Source organism: Heterocephalus glaber, unplaced genomic scaffold, assembly GCF_053883595.1.
Source record: "Heterocephalus glaber isolate CG9 unplaced genomic scaffold, H.glaber_assembly_v1.0 deba00001452, whole genome shotgun sequence".
NCBI classification, from domain to species: Eukaryota; Metazoa; Chordata; class Mammalia; order Rodentia; family Bathyergidae; genus Heterocephalus; species Heterocephalus glaber.
The window spans coordinates 13,913,255-13,935,751 of record NW_028258302.1 but is presented as its reverse complement, the minus strand read 5'-3'; the positions used below and the strand labels follow the sequence as shown (position 1 = coordinate 13,935,751).

At 40.8% G+C, this 22,497-nt stretch overlaps 1 protein-coding gene across 14 annotated transcripts in view; it reads left to right on the top strand.

Annotated features, from left to right (window-relative positions):
* The window catches only part of Gmeb1 (glucocorticoid modulatory element binding protein 1), a 41,864-nt gene that overhangs the window by 8,381 nt on the left and 10,986 nt on the right, over positions 1-22,497 (top strand). For 4 of the 14 annotated variants that reach the window (XM_004850775.4, XM_021263203.2, XM_004850773.4 and 1 more), the window contains 7 exons: positions 727-884; positions 7,776-7,888; positions 8,859-8,983; positions 10,447-10,550; positions 16,203-16,360; positions 19,064-19,195; positions 20,419-20,556. In XM_004850775.4, coding sequence (XP_004850832.1) covers positions 757-884; positions 7,776-7,888; positions 8,859-8,983; positions 10,447-10,550; positions 16,203-16,360; positions 19,064-19,195; positions 20,419-20,556 — 898 coding nt within the window. In that variant the 5' untranslated portion in view covers positions 727-756. Of the gene's footprint in view, positions 1-3; positions 885-7,775; positions 7,889-8,858; positions 8,984-10,446; positions 10,551-16,202; positions 16,361-19,063; positions 19,196-20,418; positions 20,557-22,497 lie in introns of those variants that run through there. The other 10 variants (XM_021263209.2, XM_021263208.2, XM_021263204.2 and 7 more) reach the window with 4 other exon arrangements.

Here is a 22,497-nt window from a genome sequence, read left to right as displayed (position 1 = left end):
TCCTCAAATGGAGCTGTGTTGGGCATGCCTGTAATCCCAGTTTTCTGGGAGGCTGAGACAGAAGGGTCACAAGTTCAAGACCAGCCCTGCATGACTTATCAGAACCTGGCTATGGGTCAGGGCAAAAGGCCTTTGTTCAGTCTCCAGTATTGGAAAAAAAAATCGAAGAACTACGCAATACAAGTCACCTTTCCCTTCCCACAGAGCTCAGTTCAGCCAGTCAGTGGATAAAGATATTTGTAAAGGAAAGAGTACGTTGTACTTGATGAGGTATAATGGCTAGTTGCAATGAAAATACATGATTCTTACCCTCCAAGGATCTTATTGCTTGGGTAAAACTAGTGGTGTGCTCTAAACCAGTTCTCCAGAAAAAAGAAAACTAAAGTCCTGATTTGTGGTGCTGGTCTGTTTCTGTGTTGTGTATGTTCTGATTATTGTTGCTCCCAAGCTACTAAACTGAGTTGAGAAGAGAGGCACAGAGTAGATTCTCAGGAGTGGGCAGAGCTGGGTCTGGCATGAATCACAGATACAAGAAAACCTACAATAGCAGAAGCGTTTCTGACAAGATTAGAGCCTATGTCCGCCCCCTCACAGTTCCCATCCTTCTCTGAGGGCCATGATCTTCAGGGTACGGTTGGAATTGGTAGCTATTACTCTGGTATACCTTGCCTACGGTTGCGGTCTTTCAAACCAAATGAAGTTACTCGTGTTCCTTGTTTCTAGCAGCAGCCCCAGCTACCTGACTTCATGTGAAAGATGGCTAATGCAGAAGTGAGTGTCCCAGTGGGAGATGTCGTTGTGGTACCCACTGAAGGAAATGAAGGGGAGAACCCTGAAGACACTAAAACCCAAGTGATCTTGCAGTTACAACCTGTACAGCAGGGGTAAGTGGTTAGAGGTTAGGGTGTTTTGAAAAATTTTAGGTTTAAAGGGTGGGGAAATTTTAACTTTATGGTTGCTTAGCATACATAATGGAACATTCAACATCAGTCAGAGGTGGCTGAGTTTTCATCTTGATAATGTTTTTTGTGTTAGTCATTTTACCACTTATTACAGCAGTTACCTATTTCCTTGTATCCCCCCTTCTCCCCACTGTGAGCTCCTTAGGGAAAGTTACGTGGCTCTCACATCTTTTTTTTTTAAGAAGGAAAGGTTTACAGTAGCTCACAGTTTGTAGAGGTTCAGTTCGTAGTTGGCGTGCTCCTAGGCAGGGCAGTGTGGCAGAGGAGAAATAGTTCACAGCCGGCAGAAAGCAGCAAGCAGGGAAGTAGTGAAACACCAAGTGAGCTTTTTTTTTTCTTTTTGAGACAGGGTCTCCCTAGGCAGTTTAGGCTGTTCTTTTTTTTTTTCTTTTGGTACCAGGGATTGAACTAGTTTAGGCTGTTCTTGAACTTCCTGTGTAGCTAAAGTGATTCTCCTGCTTCAACCTCCTGAGTGCTAGGGTTATAGGAGTACGCACTGTGTCTGGCTATGGTATCTTAATTATGTACACTATTTAGCACAGAACCTCAGTCCATGTTTCCCAAAGGCAGTGTAGATAGAATTAGAGGAGATTGGGCAAGGCAACTACAAAAGCACCTCTAAAATAAATATACAAACAAACAAAACATGAAAAAACCTTCTACTGTAGTTCTCTTAGCTCATGGATGGCCAAATTATCAAGCTTAGTCTATCAAAAAGTATAGATCAAACTCTGTATGTTGGTGCACACCTATAATCCCAGCACTCTGGGAGACAGAAGCAGAAGTATCCTGAATCCAGCATGGACAATTTAGTAACTTAGTGAGATGCTATCTCAAAAGAAATTTCAAAAGGGCTGTAGCTCAGTGCAAAGGCCCTAGGTTCAATCCCTCCTAATACCCAAAAAGAAAAATATATACACATGCATTGTATTATGAAGATGGAAGTTGGAAGAAATACAGCAAAAGGTTCTCATCACTGTGAGGTTTACAGTCTAGTTATAAAAACCTAAAATACATATACATAAATAAAGTGATTGGTTCCGTGGCAGAATCTAAGAAGTGCTGAGCTGGCATAGTTGTGAAGTGCTTTGGAGTTTAGAAGATCACTGTGAATTTGAAAGTTGAGATAGGGCTGGGGAATTAGCTCAGTGGTTTCGCCACCTGCTGTGCAAGCGCAAGGACCCCAGCTCAATCCCCAGTACCAAAAAAAAAAAAAGACCTTAATCTGGAAGTTGAGATAGAAATCTTTGTTTATTTTTGATTTTGAGACATGGTCTCACTGTGTAATTCAGGCTGCCCTTGAACGCACTATGTAGCCCAGGCTGGGATCCTCCTGCCTTAGCCTCCTTAATGCGTGCACCACCATGCCTGGTCTTATTTATTTGTTTGGTGCTAGGGATCAAATCTGGACGGTGTGTGTGGCAGGCACATGCTACCAATGAGCTGTATTATCAGCACTAAGAGAGTAAATTTAAAAAGGGATCTTAAAGAATAAATAAGAATTAGATTTGGGCAGGGGAATGGGGAAAAAATAAGAACCAAGATACATCATGTAAAGGTACAAGATCCCAATGATGAATGTATCTGTATTGTATACCTAAAATGTGCGAATAAACTTAATGAAAAAAAAATTAGATTTGTAGAGAGAAGGGGTAGTTCTATTTTGGGCACTATGTAGAAGATTCTTCATAGGATTAGCAATGTTCCTGGGCCAACACATACTCTGATCTTAATCTAAGTAATGTGTCATGTCTTTTATTTACATTTTTGGAGAAAGAGTTCATTTCTCTTGGTAATTTTTTTTTCTACACTGGAGATTAACCCAAAGGCCTTTTGCATGTTATGCACAAACTCTACAACTGAGCTATGCGCCCAGTTGATTCTTTTGATAATGTTTAAAGACTATTTAGAATAGTGCTGGGAGTGTAGTTTAGTGGCAGCTGTGTGAATTTAAAAAACAGAATGCGAGGGCTGGGGATTTAGCTCAGTGGTTTTGCCGCCTGCTACACAAGCGCAAGGACCCGAGTTTGATCCCCCGTACCAAAATAAATAAATACATAAAAATAAAAAACAGAATGCTAGTCAGGCATGCTAGTGCATGCCTGTCATCCCAGCATTCAGGAAGCTGAGACAGGAGGACTGCCACAAGTTTGAGGCCAGGCTGGGCTAAGTAGTCAGTTCAAGGCCAGTCTGAGTTGCAAAGCAAGACCTTGTTTCAAAAAACTAAAAACAAAACAAAACACCAATAACAAAAAAGAAAGTTTCAGGCAAACCTGGGGAATTTATCACGATCATATCTCAAAATAAAATAAAAAGAGCCGGGCATGGTGGCACATGCTTGTAATTCCAGCACTTGGAATGCTGAGGCAGGAGAATTGTGAAGAGTTGAAGGCCAGGGCCGGGAATTTAGCTCAGTGGTGCCGCTGCCTGCCTCACAAGGTCCCAGGTTCGATCCCCGAAAAAAGAGCTGAAGGCCGGCTTGGCTACATAAGTTCAAAGCAAGCAAGCCTGAACTACGTAGTGAGGCCTTGTAAATAAATAAATAATAAAAAGGGCTGGTCTAGCATGTGTGACCCTGGGTTCAATCCCTGGTACTACGTAAATAAATAAATACATCCTAAAACCTTTTTAGTATGTCAAATTTCAAATATTCATACAAATTTATAAACTATAATGATCCCCCACTTTTAACAGTTATTGACACATGGTCAATCTTATTTCATCTCTGTGTCTTCCCACTTGTGATTTTTTTTGAAGGAAACCTTATACATTAGTATATATCTCAAAAAGACAAGGACATTTTAGTTTTAATGTAACTGAGTTATTTGTTGATATGAATTTTTTTTTTTGGTACTGGGGATCAAACTCAGGACCTTGTGCTTTCGAGGCATACGTGGCACCACTGAGCTAAATCCCCGGCCCTGACATTTGTTAATTTTAAAAAATTTTGATTAGTACATGTTTGCAGAACATAATGATTACATTCATTGTGGTGAATTGGTGCATGTACATCACCCATCTCAATTATATTTTTTTCCCTTCTCCTCCACCCCTGACATTTGGAATATTGTTAAATATGAAGGAAATATAAGATCTATAAGGGAAAATTGAGGTAAATAATTTCTTTTTTGGTGCTGGGGATTGAACTCAGGGCCTTGTGCCTGCTAAGCATATACTCTATCATGAGCTACACTCCAGGCCCAGTATAAACAATTTCTGACATAAATTCAGTGAAGTGATTTAAAATTTGTTTGTTTATTTTTATTTTTGGTGGTAAGGATGGAACCCAGGGCCTCACACCCTAAGCAAGCACTCTACCACTATGATAGACCTCCACCTCCATTGATTTAAATGATTTATTTTATTTATTTTTGTTTATTTTTATTTTTATTTTTTTGTATCAGGGATCAAACTTGGGACCTTGTACTTTTGAGGCAGGCGTCAGAAACGCTGAGCTAAATCCCCAGCCCTATTTTTTGTTTTTTGAGATAAAGTCTCACTGTGTAGTTCAGGCTGGCCTGGAACTCACAGTAATCCTCCTGCTCAGCCTCCCAGGTGCTGGGATTACAGGTCAACACCACTGCGCCTGGTGGAAATTTTATTTATTAAGCACACATATACACACTTGCAGTTGTTACCTTTTGGTATATAAGGAAGAAATAGATTAAAGGATAAGTTCTTTAGTTATTGGCAGCCTTATTTTCTTTCCCATCCGAGTACTAACCAAGCCTGACCCTGTTTAGCTTCTAAGATCAGATGAGATCGGGATTGGGCATGTTTAGGGTGGTATGGCTGTAGACTGGCAGCCTTATTTTCTTGGTTTTTTGTTTTTTTGGTTTTTTTTTTTTGGTACTGGGGATTGAACTTGCATCCTTGAGCTTGCAAGGCAGGTGGCGGAACCACTGAGCTAAATCCCCAGTCTTAGCCTTATTTTCTCATGGAGTCCTTTTTTCTCTCTTTATTTCTTTCCTTCCCTCCCTCCCTCCTTTCCTGGTATTGGAGATTGAACTCAGAGCTTTCGGATTGAGTTCTATTCCCAACCCTTTTTTAGTTTTTGCTTTCATAGTCTCATTAAGTTGCCCAGGCTGTGCTGGAACTTGCAGTCTTCCTGCCCAGGCTCCCCGAGTGCTGGGATTGTAGGTGTGCATTACCATCTTCTATCTTTCTTAAAGTGTTCCAGTTGTTTAAAAAAAAAAAAGTGTTCCAGTTGACATTTGTCCTAGTAGAAAAAGACAAAATGTTTATGCTATTGATAGTCTTAGTTTTTTTTCAGTGCTGGAAGTCAAACCTAGGGCTTTGCCCATACTAGACAAACACTTTACCACTCAGGTACATTCCTAGCTCCTTAGGGTATGTGTGGGTTCATGTGTGTATGTGTGTGTGTGTGTGTGTGTATGTGTGTGTATTACTGTGTATTACTGTGGATTGAACACAAGGTGTTCACACTGAGCTGCATGCCCAATACTTTTTATTTTGAGATGGGTCTTGTTAAATTGCTGAGCTGCCCAGGCTGGGCGAAAACTTTTAATCTTCCTGCCTCAACCCTACCTGCAGGGGATTATAGGTGTGCAGCACTATGCCCTGCTTTAATTTCTTCTTTTATGTTATATTTAGATATTAGGCATCTTTTTCCAATGCATATTTTACTCCTCAAGCCACTGTTTACTCTGAGTTTAATACATGGACTGCTGATTATGAGATAGTGCCTTTTTGTTTTCATAGTAATAAGGATTGAACCTAGGATCTTCACACTGAGCTACATCCCCACCATTTTTTTATATTTTACTTGGAGATGGGGGTCTCACTGAGTCTCTGAGTTGCCCAGGCTGGGCCCGAACTTGCCATCCTTTAGCCTGAGGCTCCCAGAGTGCTGGGATTATAGACACGCATGACTATGCCTGGCCAATATAATGCTCAGTTGATTTCGCTAGTTGTATTATCTAATTATTTGAATATTTTATTTCATTTTAGCCTCATTTTATGAAAAGGAGTGGGGGAACAAAAGCAGTGTTATAAGTTGTATAGGTCTCATCTCATAAGTTTCATGTACTTGAGACAAAGATGGGTAATATCAGGTGCCAGGGTTGAGCCATGGTCATGCTTAACCTGAGTGGCTTTGGGTTCAGGTGGGAAGGAAAGAAACACTCAAGGAACACAGGGAAAATTCTTGGCATATGTTGAAGATTATAAAAAAGGCAAGAAGTTAGAGATTTTATGTAAATGTTTAGTTTTCAATATACAGAACTCCCCTTACGTGTCTTTTTTAGCTTTTACATATGCATTATGTACATGTTTGCAGGAATACATTAGGCAGCAAAAGTACACAGTCTGGCCGGGGGGTGGTGGCGCACATCTATAATTCCAGCACTCAGGAGGCTGAGGCTGGAGGATCACCTGAGTTTGAGGTCAGCCTGGGCTACATAGTGAGTTCAAGGCCAGCCTGAACTACAGAGCAAAAGTAGACTGGTAACTGTCTCCCCATGTGTACATATAGAACCTGACAGGTTGTATAAGGTGATACTTTTTTTTTTTGGTACTGTTGATCGAACTTGGGTCCTTGGGCTTGCACAGCAGGCAGTGAAACCACTGAGCTAAATCCCCAGCCCAAGGTGATACTTTTTGTATAAAATGATACTTTCATATTAACTGTAGATTGACTTTAAATTATCCCCACAATTTCACTTTTCCCTTCCCTGCCTCCCTCCCTCCACCCCTTCTTTCCTCCCTTCTGTTTAATCCTAATGATAATAATTCGATTATTTTATTTATTTATTTATTTATTTATTTATTTATATTTTGGTACCAAGGATTGAATTTGGGATCTTGCGCTTATGAGGCACCACTGATTATTTTAGACATAATGAACTTAATAGTCTCATGGAACATCTGGATATATTTATCTACACAGCAGTTAGCTGTGTCCTGGTGTAACATTTAAGAGAGGTCCAGATGCTCTCTGGTGGTCTAGTGGTTAGGATTTGGTGCTCTCAAAAGAGAAATCTGTGCTGTAGGTGTCAGCAGGGAGGTGGATGTCATCAATGCAAAGATTATTTAGGCAGTGCTTTGAAGTAACGAGGTGCAAGAATTAACATATTGGTTTTATTATAGAAATTAAAGAGAGGACACCAGTATATCACGCTAAATTGTCTGAGCCCATTAGAGACATTTTAAGGTGTTCTGCATTATATAACCTTCCATTAAGTGGTACTTTTGCTTACTGCTGGTTACTGTGGGTATAGTGTCTCTTATTTTTTTCCTAGTAGACTTTTTTCATATCAATAATTTGGGTATGATGACTTAAAAGATGTTAAAATAGCCAGGAGTGATGGTCTATACCTATAATCCCAGTACTCCAGGAGGCTGAGCCAGGAGAATTGCAAGTTGAGTCCTGCCTGAGCAACTTAGCAAGACCCCGACTCAAAATAAAAAAGGGCTGGGGATGTAGCTCAGTACAAAGATCCATGGTTCAATCCCCAGTACCACAGAAATACATACATATATACATAGAATGAGAAACTAGTTAAAACATTAAGATAGAGTTCTAAAGTGTATGTATGTGTGTATTTATTGTTTGTTTGTTTTATGAGACAGGATCTCACTATGTTATTCAGGCTGGCCTTGAACTCACTTTGTAGTGCATGCTGGCCTCACACTTGCAGTGACTGCCTGCCTCAGCCTCCCTAGTGCTAGGATTAAGGCATGGGCCACCATACCCAGCTTAAAGTGTATTTATTTATTTATTCCTTTGAGATAGATTAAAACAAATTTCTTAACCCCATGTTGTGAATATTAATTTTCTCATGATTCATGTAGTTTGTTTATCGATGGACACTTTTACAACAGGATTTATGAACCTGGGTCGGAGAACAATACGGCAGTTGTAGCAGTAGAAACTCACACAATACACAAAATTGAAGAAGGAATTGGTAAGTCTTTGTTGTTTAGTTTCTTTGGTTGAGATTTCTTTCTGTCTTTTTTTGGTGCTAGGGATAGAACCCAAGGCCTTGCACATGGTAGACAAGCACTCTACCACTGAGCTACACCACCAGCCTGAGATTTCTTGCTTTTTATGCCTTCTTGTCTTCCCCCATCCCTGGTGTGCGTTCGATTTGAAGGCACCATCGATTTGATTGTGGCACTTCTAGAGACACTACTGAAGTGTGAGAGCTGTCACTGTATTGTTTAATAGCGATTTGCTAGGGTAGCTGAAAAGATTTTTTTTTTGAGAGAGAGAGGGTCTTGCTTCATAGTTCAGGCTGGCCTCAAACTCATGGAGGTGCTCCTGCCTTTGCCTCTCAAGTGCGGACCACCACACTTGGCCTGGAAAGATTTTTTTTTTATCATAAATATTCCACAATATTTATGGTAAATAAATATTTACTGCCTAGAATGTGTGAGGGCCCGGGATTGATCCCTAGTGCAAAAAAAAGAAAAATCCCACAAAGAAATTGGAGCCTCAAGGTTGAGGCTGTCATTAAGGAAGTTGTCAGTGAGCACTGGTAAGTGTTGGCTGTCAGTGGGAAGAAACTGAAAAAACCCTGAGTTTGAATTTGAATCCTCCTTTCCCACTTCTTAGCTGTGTGTCCTTGGTAAAGTTGCTTATCTTTCCAAGGTTAAATACTTCTGTGTAAAACACAAGAAACAATTACTACCTTCCAAGATTATTCTAAGAACTAAACACTACTCCACATGTAAAAGCAGATAATGTCCTCTCTAGTATGTAGTGGGAGCTTGCTAAGACACAACTGTTCTGCCAAACTTCTTCCAGAGGATCCTAAACAATAACAGCAAGAGTGACCTGTCAGTTTCTCAGAGGAACCAGAGAATTAGAAATTTGAAATCTGAGCTTTGGGGAAATCTTGTGCAATAAATAACTGACTTTTTTTCCATTTTCAGATGCAAGTACTATAGAAGCAAATGAGGACATGGAAATTGCTTACCCCATAACTTGTGGGGAGAGCAAAGCCATCCTCCTCTGGAAGAAGTTTGTGTGTCCAGGAATAAATGTGAAGTGTGTCAAGGTAACTGTCTTCTGGCTGAGGCCTCTCTTGGGGCTCCTTGTTTTCAAAAGCGTTGTTGCAGGGCTTCTTTCCTCTCTTCTACCAAATCAATTTTTTTTTTTATAGTGCACGGGATTGAATTCAGAGCCCTGTACATTCTAGGCAAACGTTCCCAGCCTCAAATCAGTGTTTTTAATTTTACAGCTATTGTTCTATTGTGTCACTCAGAGTAGAAAAAAAAAAAAGATTTTGAAGTGAGATTGACCTGGATTTAACTCCCACTAGAATAGCAGTCCTATAAGAATAGGGAACTCGTCTTTTTAGTCACCAGTATAAACTGTGCACATAGAATGTTGCTTTTTTTTCCTCCTTTTTTCATAGTGATCAGTAAATATTTGTTCAATGAATGAATGAATGGGATCCCATCTCTGTCACTAACTGGGTGACCTTAGCCAAGTTATTTAATATTTCAGAGCCTCATATGTTTAAATAGTAAGAGTAATTTATACACAGACACACAGACACACACACACACACACACACACGCATGCATATATACATTTATACACACTGGCATGAATTGTGGTAGCATTTATTCAGGGCTGGGGATTTAGCTCAGTGGCGCCATACCTGCCTTGCAAGTGCAAGGTCCTGAGTGTGATCCCCGGTACCGGGGGGAAAAAAAATTCTGATAAAAAAGTAATCTTCATGAGAGGATAATATGGAAATAACTGTTCTGTCTCCGTTGGCGGCCACAGCTGTGTCAATAGGTACTCCTCTGCATAATGGCACACCCTAGATTAATAAGAATTATAGTTTTTTTAAAAAAGAATTATAGTTTTCAGGTTGATTTCCTCTGTACTTGTTCTTTCAGCCACCTTGAATCTTATCATTAGGGCTAAATAGATTATTTCAGTTCATTTGATCACTTTTTTTTTTTTTTTTTGGGAGACAGGGTCTCCATGTGTATCTCAGGAGGGCCCTTGAGCTCATGGTGATCCTCCTGTCTCAGCCTCCTGAGTGCTGGGATTACAGGTGTGCACCATCTGCCCTAGCTATTTGATTAACCTTTTCAATGCTAGACCCTGCCACCTGAATGAGGGTGTAAGTGGACTGTAGATGCTGATCATTACCATCTCTGAGCCTCCTCGTGTGTTCTGTAGCTTTGTGTTAGGAAAGAGCACTGTGCTCAGAGAAGGATCATCCTTGGCAGAAAGAAGTTGTATAAGAATTACAGTTTTGTGGCAGGTGTGGTAGCACATGCCTATAATCCCAGCACTGGGGAGGCTGACGCAGGAAGATTGCCAGGAGTTCATGGTCAGCCTGAACTACATATTGAGTCCCTGTCTCAAAAAATAAAACAACAAAAGTGCAATTTTGTTTGGGTATTTTTTGTATATAACAAGTGTAGTTATCATTTCCTTCTTTTTCTTGACCTGCCCAAGTTGACATTGGACTACTTTGGACTTTTCCTTTTACTTTAGTTCAATGATCAGCTGATTAGCCCCAAGCACTTTGTTCATCTGGCTGGCAAGTCCACTCTGAAGGACTGGAAGAGAGCCATTCGTTTGGGTGGAATCATGCTCAGGTAAGCACTAGAGGCAAGCATATACCTTCCAATAAACTTTGGGGTACTTAATCATGGTAGAATCCAGTCTTTTCTTTTTAACTTGACATTTGTGTGAAGGATTGCCTTGTGCGTTCCATGCATTATGTTACTTATTTATTTTTTATTTATTAATTAATGTATGTATATCTGTAGTCCAGGCTGGCCTCGAACTACTGATGATCCTCCTGCCTCAGCTTTCTTAGTGCTCGGTTTACAGGGGTGTGCCACCTGGCCCAACTTGCTTGCTTGCTTATTTATTTATTTATTTATTTATTTTGAGTTAGAGTCTCTTTATGTAGCCCAGGCTGCCCTTAAACTCGGGATGATCCTGCTGCCCCTGCCTCCCAAGTACTGGGATTGTGGGTGTGTGCCACCTTGAGGGCTCCATCCTTTATTTGACCATCAGCTTGTTTCTTCTTTTTTCAACTTGTTCTCTTAATCTTTCTCTTTGTGTATTTTTTCCCCATTGCAAACCTAGGACCTTATGCATGTGAGACAGGCACTCTTACCACTAAGCTGCATTCCCAGCCCTTAGTTTATCTAAAAATTGCTGCGAGAGACAGAAGATTAAGTTGATCTAGGGCAAATTTTTCTGATTTCAAGATGCTGGGTCAGATCCTCTCTTGCTAGAGAAGCTCAGAGTAGATGACAGAACTGCTAAAAATCACCAGGCAGGGATAGGGCAAAGCCAGGTGCTAAGAAAGTGTAAGAATCATGGAGAATTGTAGGCTGACTGACAGATAAGTCTGGGAATAATCTGGTAAACTAGAAGGGTGCTGTTGGGAAATAACAGTTATGTGCAGCAAATGCAATCCTTGCCACTGCAGAGATAAATGTCAGAACATTTAATGTTCTCAAGCCTCAGCCCTCTTTGTTAACAAGTTTACCAAGGTAATCTTTCCCTCTTCAAAGTTAATATTAGTTGGTATTCTTTGAACTGTCACCTTCTGATAGAAAAATTTACAATGTTTTTAAGAATTACAAATTTCTAGGCTGGTGATTTAGCTCAATGGCACTGTGCCTGCCTTGGAAGCACATGGTCCTGTGTTTGATCCCCAGTACCAAAAACAACAACGACAAAAAAGAATTACAAAACCCCCCACAAAACACACACACACACACACACACACACACACACACACACACAAAAGAATTACAAATTTCCCGTAGAACAGATACTCAAGGGTCTTAAAAATATCTTTTGTCTTACATGGCTTCTCCTTTGGCATGTTTAATTGTGATGTTAACAGACATCCTTGGAGTTTAAGATGATGCTTTTAAAATAAAATCCTCTCCTAATGATGACTTGAGCCCTGCCACTTGATGGGAGAATCAGCAGAACCTATAGGGTCTTACTTGGAATTGACATTCTCTATTGTAATTTTGTTGGTTTATTTTTAAATTCCTTTTTGTTTTCACTGGAAAGGAAAAGGTGATGCGCAGTTTTAAATGTTCAAAGTGTACAAGTTGCTTTGTTACAATAACACTACATGTGTACGCGAAGAGTTTGATGTTTTCTCTCAGAATGGAGGGCCTTCCAAGCTTGACTTGTAACAACGCCACCTTTGTCACCTAACTCCATATTTTTTGATATCGCACTTTCCAGGAAGACCTCAGGGTTATACGGATGGGGTAAAGGGATTTGAATCAGTGTCTTAAAGTCTCCGTAGCTGTGGACGGGTACATACAGTTTGCCAGTGTTTCTGAAAATACGTCACTTGAGGTACCAGGATCTGAGTGAGCTGAGTTCCAGTTGTAACCTTCTTACCTCCAATCGGCAGCTCTTAAAATGGGCCTCTGTGTACCTGGATGTGATAGGCACATCCTCTGCCACCCTCACGTAGGCCTGGTGCACTGGTGACTGCAGCCAGGGAAGGGGTGCTCGAGGGTTAGGGTCTCCAGGGATCTAGGAGAAAATTGAGATGCCACTGTGTGAATCTGGGTGGGATGTGGACTCTGCTCAAAGCCGCTGTGCAGAGTAACAGGCTTCTTAATGCATAAGTTTTTTACTGCTGTAAAATAGAGCTGAAATTAAACGTCACTTTTTCAGAGGTGAATTAATGGACAGCCTAGTCAAATTCAAAGCTTTTTGATGTATAAAACTTTATAAATGGGACTATCCCATCAGTAGGCAAAGTGTAACCCTAACCTGTCTAGATGGATAGTGTGTAATACATCACTGTATACTGGTTGGGAATCTTGCTCCAATAAAAGAATGTAAAGATTTAAAAAAAAATCTTTTGTCTTTTTTAGGTTGAAGGCTTTTTTTTTGGTACCAGGGATCGAACTCGGGACCTTGCACTTTCGAGGCAGGCACTGGAACCACTGAGCTAAATCCCCAGCCCACTCTTTGTCTTTTTTAAAGTTACCTATCTTAAGATAAATCTATAATGCTTGTAGAGATTCAAGCATAAAAATGTTCAATGCAACATTATTATGATGAAAATTACTGCCTTAATGGGACTTCTAAAGTAAATTACGGCTCGTCTAAATATATATGAGTATATATTAAGGGTTATTTTGCAATCATTAATTATTTCTGAAGAATTTTTACATGGAAAAATGTTATGATATAATATGTATAAAACAAGTATAACACTGACTAAACCAGAGTTGGATATGGTGGCACACATCTATGATCCCAATAGTCAGGAAGCTGAGGCAGGAGAATTATGAGTTTGAGGCTAATCTGGGCAATGAAGTATTTCAAGGCTGGCCTGTAGTACGATTGTGTCTCGAGAGGAACAACAAAAATGGACCAAATCAGACTGGGAATGTATCTCAGGGGCATAGCATTGGTCTAGTGTATGTGAGGCCCTGGCTTCAATCTTTATACTGAGAAAAAAAAGAAAAAGAGAAGTTGACTAAGTACTGTGATTTTAGCAGTGTTAAAATAGACACACAGGGCTGGGTGTGGTGGCTCATGCCTGTAATCCCATTATTTGAGTTGAAGCAGGAGGGTCCCTGTGAGTTCAAGGTCAGCCTGGGTTACATAGTAAATTCAAGGTCAGCCTGAACTACATAGTGAGACCCTGTCTCAAAAAACAAAACTAGGGCCAGGGATTTAGCTCAGTGGTTTCACGCGCAAGGACCTGAGTTCAATCCCTGGTACCAAAAAAAACCAAAAAACAAAAAACAAAATAGACACAGAAAAAGTAAAATTTAATGGCAGAAAATATGCTAAAACTTTGATATTGTGTGGGAAATTATTTAAAGGGCAGTTGTTTTCTTGGTTGTGTGTTTGTTTGGTACTGGTCACGCTTGGCAGGCAGACGCTGTGCCTCTGAGCTACATCCCTGGCTCTGTTTGTTTTTTGAGACAAGGTTTTCCTATGTAATTCAGGCTGACCTTGAATTCACTATGTAGCCCAGGCTGGGCTCAAACTCATGGTGATCCTCCTGCTTCAGCCTCCCAAGTGCTAGGATTATAGGTGTGCACCAACACAGTCAGCTATAATTTTTCATATTTTCCACAGAAAATGTTAAATGTCTTCCTCACATGTTATTTTGTTGTCAGAGATACATAATTTTTTTTTTAATTGGAGCTTAGTGCTAAGAGAGCATGCTTAGCAAATGAAAGACTGGGTTCAGGCAGTGAGAATGATTTGAGGAGGAATATCTTTACTTTTCATTTTTGTTCTTGGCCTGTTTTATCTCCCTAAAAGACAAGTATGTGTCAGTTTTTCCCAAATGTGAAAAGGTATCAGAATGCCTGAAAAAATTTTTGTTTTGTTTTGTTTTGTTTTGTTTTTTTGGTACCGGGGATCGAAGTCGGGTCCTTGTGCTTTGGAGGCAGGCGGCAGAACCACTGAGCTAAATCCCCTGCCCCCTAAAAAAATTTTTAATGAACCAGGCATGGTGGCATATGCCTGTAGCACTGGGGAGGCTTAGGCAGGAGAATCACCATGAGTTCAAGCCAGCCTGGGCTACATAGTGAGTTCAAGGCTAGCCTAAAATACATAGAGAGACTCTGTCTCAAAAAAACCAAAAAAAAGAACAAAAAAGCTTTAGTGAAAGCCAACTGACACTGTAACATAGAGTTTACTATAATTAAAATACCCTATGGTTTTGTTCATGTCCTATTATAACAGTGTCTTATGGATGCAGTTTTATAAGGATATTTTCTAGAGAAGCTTTAGTATAGTCAACATTGCTCTCTAAGAGAATAGTTATCAATTTTTAATATAATTTTTTATTCCTTTTTTTTTGGTACTAGGGATCAAACTCAGGACCTTGTATTTGCAAGGCAGGTGGCAGCCCCACTGAGCTAAATCCCCAGCCTCATTTCTTTATTTTTTGTGGTGATAGGGATCAAACTGCCTCGAATATGGCAGGCAAGTGTTCTATTATTAAACTACATCTCCAACTCCTATTTTTTCTTTTTTCTTTCTATTTTTTGAGACAGGGCCTCAAACTGTCCAGGCGGCCTTAAACTCAGTATGTAGTCTAGGCTGACTTTGAACTCACCATCCTACCTCCATCTCCCATGTGTTGGGACTAGGCGTGTGTACCACCACTTCCTGCTGTGTTTTCTTTTTTTGATGCTGGGATCAAACTCGACCTATGCCACTGAGCTAAATTCCCAGCCCTCTGTTTTCTTTTTTTAATGGAAGAAATCTAGTGAAGTTGGGTGCTATGATCCCAGCTACTTAGGAGACTGAGGGGGGAAGATGGCAAGTTCGAGGTCAGCCTCAGCAACTTAGTGAGACCTTGTCTCAAAATAAAAACTAAAAGGGGCTGGAGGTGTAGCTTGGTATGGGAGTACTTCCCTGGCCCTCAATTCAGTACCTAGTACTGGGGGAAAAAACTATTGAAGCATTAAATCTCTAAAAGTGGCAACAGCTCTTGCAGTTCTAGGAATACACCAGAATCTCATCACAAAATTCTAATTTCCCTTGAGGCATTTCTCACGTGTGCTGAGATATGAGTTCCTGGGGCTTGGGATTTAGCTCAGTGGTTTTGGCGCCTGTCTCACAAGCTCAAGGTCCTGAGTTCGATCCCTGGTACCAAAAAATAAATAAATAAATAAAAGTCAGAGATATGAGTTCCTGTTTTCTCTTTTAGGTTTGGTTTCAGTGTCATCCTGTGACACCCTTATTATTATTAATATTATTATTATTATTTTGATTTTTTGAGACAGGGTCTTGCTATATAATTCAGGCTGGCCTTGAACTCACTATGTAGCCCAGGCTAGTTTTGAATTTGAACTCCTGTCTTTTTTTTTTTTTTTTTGGTACCAGGGATTGAACTCGGGACCTTGTGTGTGCAAGGCAGGCAGCAGAACCACTGAGCTAAATCTCCGGCCCTGAACTCCTGTTTTAGCCTACAAGTGCTAGGATTACAGGGCGTGCACCACCATGCCCAGCATCCTGTGACATTCTGATTGCATACTTGAAGCCTAGTGATAGCATCAAGTAGAAGAGAGTACTCACAACACAGTGAGTTAACTCAGAAGAAAAGAGGAGTACTGATACATGTGGGCAGGACCAGTGAAAAACTGATAGTCTCAAATATAAGTTGTTCAACCCAGTGACCTCTGTTAGATCTCGCTCATCTGTAGAGTTGTCTCTGTGGTGTCCTAGTTCTCCCTTGGAGTGCAGGCTGATCTGATACTTTTTGTCTCCCTTTACAGGAAAATGATGGACTCCGGACAGATTGATTTTTACCAGCATGACAAAGTGTGCTCCAATACCTGCAGAAGCACCAAATTTGATCTTCTGATTAGCAGCGCACGAGCTCCAGTGCCAGGACAGCAGACAAGTGTGGTGCAGACACCCACTTCGGCCGATGGTAGGGGGTAGGAAACCACCTGAAAACCTGCTGTGTTTTTGAACAGCACTTTCCCCCTTATTTCTCTCTGGTGTTTCTTAATTTGACTTCTTCTTTTTTTTTTTTTTTTTTTTTTTTGGTACCAGGGATCGAACTTGGGTCCTTGTGCTTGCAAGGCAAGCGACAGAACCACTGAGCTAAATCCCTGGCCCTTAATTTCACTTTTTATGAGTATTACCTTGGAAGGTATGGTGATTTTGTGTGGGAGTCTATGCTTCAGAAACAGATACCAGCCCCCACCCCCACCCCGCCCTCCCAGTTTAAGTAATTTTTTTGTTTTGTTTTTTTGAGACAGGGTCTCACTAAGTAGTTCAGACTGGCCTTGAACTCACTAGGTAGCCCAGGCTGATCTCAGACTGGCAGTGATCCTCCTGCCTCAGCCTTCTGAGTACTGGGATTACAGGTTTATGCCACCAAACCCAACCTCTTAAGTAATTCTTATTGGACAGATCTTGTTTTCTTTTTCTTTTTTTTTTTTTTGGTACCGGGATGGAACTCGGGACCTTGCGCTTGCGACGGAACCACTGAGCTAAATCCCCAGCCCCAGATCTTGTTTTCTTATGAGGTTGTTTGTGGGGTTTTTTTGGTCCTGGGGATTGGTTTTTTTTTTTTTTTTTGGTACCAGGATCAAACTTGGGTCCTTGTGCTTGCACAGCAGGCTGGGAAACCACTGAGCTAAATCCCCGGCCCAGGATTGGTTTTTGTTTGTTTGTTTGTTTCCTTTGTTTTGTGGTACTGAGAATGGAACCCAGGACCTTGTACATGCTAGGCAAACATTCTACCACTAAGGTGCATCCTCAGCCTTCCTTCCTTGTTTTTTTAGAACACATGGTAAGCATTAAAAAGATGTTTAGTATTTTTAATGCATATGCAGTGATCCTACTTGGATGCCACTTGTCATATCAAGGTTGAAATTAGACTGTTTTGAAAATCCTTTTTCCTGCAGTGGTCAGGATAGGAAGGCAGATCAGACTGACAACTGGTTTCCAGCTGTATCAGAGACCATGTACCATTGCCTGGCTGGACTATGGAGCTGCTCTGTAAGGATCAGGGAACTCTGCCTGAGTGGGTCCAGATTGCCAAACTGAGACTTCCTGACGAAAGAAAAGAATGGGCGCACACTTAGTTTCAGGCTTGTTGAGCTTAAGTCTAGGGCTCCTCCTCCTTATCATCTAGCAAGGATGTCACCATGTGAGAGATTATATTAAAAGATTCAGTCAGTCCAGCTGAAGCCACACCACAGCTGGATAAAATGTGTCTCAAATAGTGGGGCATGATGGTATACACCTGCAATCCCAGCACTCTGGAGACTGAGGCAGGAAGAGTGTGAGTTCAAGACCAAGCCTGGGCTACATGGTGAGATGCTGTCCCCAACAAAAAAAGATGTATCAAATACTGTTGTAAAGCTTAAAATATAGGGCTGGAGATTTAGCTCAGTGGCACCGTGCCTGCCTTGCAAGCTCAAGGTCCTGAGTTCAATCCCCAGTACCTCAAAAAAAAAACCCCAAAACTTAAAATATATCCAACAGAGAGTCACAAAAATGCTCAATGAGGATTTAAAAGGTTAGGGAATTACTATGCTTAAAAAATGATCATATACTTAGTGACTTAGGCCTTTTCTTAAAATAAAAAAGGACTGGGAATGTAGCTTGGTGTGAAAGCCCTGGGTTCAATCTGCAGTTATCCCCTCACACACACAATATTTGGCCAGCCCTAATATTTTCTGATTAACCACTGAGTGAGTACATGTTAAATGTCTTGTAATCTATTTTTTTTTTTTGGTACCTGGGATTGAACTCGGGACCTTGCGGTTGCGAGGCAGGCGTCGGAACCACTGAGCTAACTCCCCAGCCCCAAATCTCTTGTAATCTAAATCCCCTTCAGGAAGTATAAAATACCTAGTAGTTTAGAAACTTGATTCTTTCACTTGAAAAGTGAAAAATGCTTTGAAATAATTCATTTTTCTTTGGCCAAAACTGCTTTACTTGATTATCTGTATTAATATTATTCCTTTGTTAGCTTATTAATATCTTCAAGTGCAGAGTTTACATTGTCTGTCTGGATCAGTTTGACTCTTCTCAATTCTCTTTGTTTTAAATCTCCACAGACAATAGTAAAGGTTTTCTTTTCCTCTGTGAATCTGTTGTTCATGGGTCTTTTATAAAACATAGCAACTTCATACATTTTAGGTTCTTAGTGTTGAATGTGTTTATAGTAGGGCTTCTGGCAAAGCATTATTTCATGTCCTTCTCACCGTCGGTAAGCCTGAGTGGGCAGCCTGGCAACTATGCCTTCGGGCTCTTTCAAAAGCATCTGTTTGCCGGGGATTTAGATCAGTGGTTCCACCGCCTGCATCGCAAGCGCAAGGACCTGAGTTCGATCCCCGGTACCAAAAAAAAAAAAAAAAAAAGCATCTGTTCAGGAAGCAGATTGCCCTGTTGTGATTTATGTTATCTTTCCCTTTCTATTCCTTTCTAAGGCAGGCTTTTTTTAGAAAATCCAATATTCATCCCCTCTTACCTGTGAATCTAGTTTTTAAGATACGGACCTGCAGGCAAGAGGTCAGTGTGTTAGAATAACAAGGTCTCTGTGGGGATATGAGCTAGAGGATGGTGATGACTCTCCTAAAATTCACTAGCTGCACATGTAATGGACTCCTCTTAGGTGGCATCACACAGATTGCCATTTCAGAAGAGAGCATGGAAGAGGCAGGGCTGGAGTGGAACTCTGCGCTTACTGCTGCTGTCACCATGGCCACAGAGGAGGGTGTGAAGAAAGACTCCGAGGAAATTTCAGGTACCTTCCTGTGCAGCTCAGATCTGTTACGACTTTTCTGATCCTTGTCATCATTAGATTATAGAGAAAGAAGACCCGTTAATTACTTTTGCTGGTTTTTCTCATGCATGGGAATACTAACTATAGCTACAAACATTTTATTTTAATCCATGTAACCACCCTAGTAAGTCACATTTTACACAGGAAGAAACTGGGATTCAGAAAGGTTCACTAGCTGCCTAAGACCCGTCACACCACCAATAAGTGTTAGAACTGAATTCAGCTGTGTAACTGTAGTCCATGCTTTTTCTCCTATCAAACTAACCCCAACTTTGGCACATTTCTTAGGTAAACCAAGCTTCAAGATGTAAGAAGGAAAACTAGGTAGCAGGTGGTATAGAGAATGATAATTAATGATCCACTTAAAGGGGACCAGAAGAGGTCCATATCATCCTCTGCTTATTTATTAGATTAATTTTTTTCTTTTTTGGTACCGGGGATCGAACTCGGGATCTTGTAATTGTAAGGCAGGCCCCGGAACCACTGAGCTAAATCCCCGGCCCTATTAGATTAATATTTATCATTGCCTATTTTTTGGTTGGCTGTGTTGCTAGAAGCTAGGTACATAGCCACCACCTGCAGGGAGCTTATAGCCGTCTCTGTCCAAATAGTTTTTTTTTCTTAAGTATAAAAGATATAGTATATATCTTTTAATTAGTATATCTTTTAATTAGTATTTACTTTAATATCTTCATTATCTAAGTTTTATAATAGGAAATATTATATAGTTCAAATTAAATTTGAATTTAATCACATATTTAATATTTAATGCTTGTTTAAGATTTAACTTAATGTTTTTAGTGAACGAGCATGTCTGTTTTTATAGCTGGAGCCATAACAAATTGAGGGCACGACAGATTGAACAATCATCCCAAGCCCCTGAAAGTCCAAAAGGGCCAACTAATTAGGTAGCAACTCAGGGAGGCAATTAAGAGTTCCCAAAATTGCTTTCCTTTGCTCAAAAATGGCCTAACAAGAAATCTTTCTGGGAGCCAGGGATTTAGCTCAGTGGATCTGTCGCCTGCCTCCCTGCCTCGAAAGCGCAAGGTCCTGAGTTTGATCCCTGGTACCAAAAAAAAAAAATCTTTCTGAACTGAAATAGTTCCGATTTAACATTGTAGAGATGTGCCTAGGTATCTCGTTGGCATCCTTTGTTTACCTCTGTCTTATCCCTCTTGTGCCAGAGGACACTTTGATGTTCTGGAAAGGAATTGCTGATGTAGGGCTGATGGAAGAGGTTGTCTGCAATATCCAGAAGGAAATAGAGGAACTACTCAGGGGAGTTCAACAGCGGCTCCTCCAGGCTCCCTTCCAGGTCACAGGTATGTGTTGTGTGCTGACCCTAACAATAGTGGCCATTTATTGAGTATTCCTAACAGTAGGCAAGTCCTATTAGCCTCACAAGAACACTGATGTACAGACATTATCTCCATTATACAGAGAAGAAAACTGAGGCTTGTAAAAGTTAAGTTACTTGCTCCACATTCAAAAGTGCATTTTTTGTTTGTTTGTTTGTTTCTTTCTCTTTTGAGCCAGTGTCTCACTATGTAGTTCAGGCTTGCCTTGAACTGGTGGCAGTTCTTCTGCCTCAGCCTTCTGAGAAGTGAGATTACAAGCATATGCTACCACACCTGGCTGTGTTTTTTGAGACAGGGTCTCACTGTACAGTTCAAGCTGGCCTGGAACTCATTATGGGCCCAAGCTGCTCTGAAACTTGTGACAATCATCCTGCCTCAGCCTCTAAGGGGTGGGGTTATAGGCATGTGCCACCATGCCTGGTTAAGGAAGGTTGCAAATTTGAGTCCTGCCTGGTCAATTTTTAAGATTTTTTTTCTTTTCTTTTCTCTCTCTCTTTCTCTCTTTCATCCCTCCCTCCCCCCCTCCCTCCCTCTCTCTCTCTTTCTTTCTTTCTTTCTTTTCTTTCTTATCTCACTATGTAGTTCAGGCTGGTCATGAATTTACTATTGTAGGCCAGGCTGGAGTGAAGCTACAGGTGATCCTCCTGCCTCAGCCTCCCAAGTGTTGGGATTACAGGCGGGTGCCACCATGCCCAGCTCTACCTGGGCAATTCAGGGAGACTCTTGTCTAAAAAATAGGGCCGGGATTTAGCTCAGAGGCACTGTGTCTGCTTCACAAGTGCAAGGTCCTGAGTTTGATCTCTGGTACCAAAAAAAAAAAAAAAAAGACCATTGGACAATTTAAAAAGATTAGTCCAAAGGGCCAGGGATTTAGCTCAGTGGTTCCAGCGCCTGTCTCGCAAGCACGAGGCCCTGAGTTTGATCCATGGTACCAAAAATAAATAAATAAATAAAATAAAAAGATTAGGCAAGCAAGAAATGATGGGACATGGTCCCAGCATGGTGGCACACATCAGTAATCCCAGTGCTAGGGAGGCTGAGGCAGGAGGATCACCTAGAGTTTGAGGCCAGACTGGGCTATACAGTGAGATCCTGTCTCAAAACAAACAGAAATGATGTGACATCTATCAGAGTAGATAATGGTATACCTGGAAAATGATCAGATTTGGGGTGTATTTTTTGTTCTTTTTTGAAATGGAATCTCACTAAGTAACCTAGGCTGGCCTAGAACTTGCAGTCCTGCTTCAGCCTCCCATGTAGCTGAGACTACAGGTATGTGGCACTGTACCTGCTGAGGAAATGTATTTTGAATATGGAACTGACATCGTTTCTCAGCCTTTTGGCTAAGATCAAGTGAATATGGAACTGACAAATTTTGCTGATGGATTAGATGTGGTATGAAAGGAAAAGAAAGACATGCAGGATAATTCATAACTTTTTGACCTGAGCTGAGTGGTAAGCCATTTATTTACTGTTTTCTCCTCTTTTTTTTGGGGTGCTGGGGATTAAACCCAGGGCCTTATCTATGGTGATGTTGATGTCATTTATTGAGATGAAAACCATCAGGGAAGGAACAGGTTTAGAGTAAGTTAAAATTAGTTTTTGATATGTTCAGTTGAGATGGCTGTGAGATTTTCCAATGGAGATCAGTTAGAAGTATGTGGAAACAAGGAAGAAGTTAGGGCTGTAGAATTACACGAGGGAGTTCTTAGCATTGACTACATGTTATTTAAAACCAGAGAGCTGGGCACAGTGGTGTAGAGTGAGCCTGTAGTCCTGGCTACTTGGAAGGCTGAAGCAGGAGGATCACTTGAGCACAGGATTTTGGAGCCAGTGTGAGACCCCCATTCAAAAACTGTAGAACTGAGTGAGATGTTCATGGTATAAGTGAAGTGGTCTGAGTTA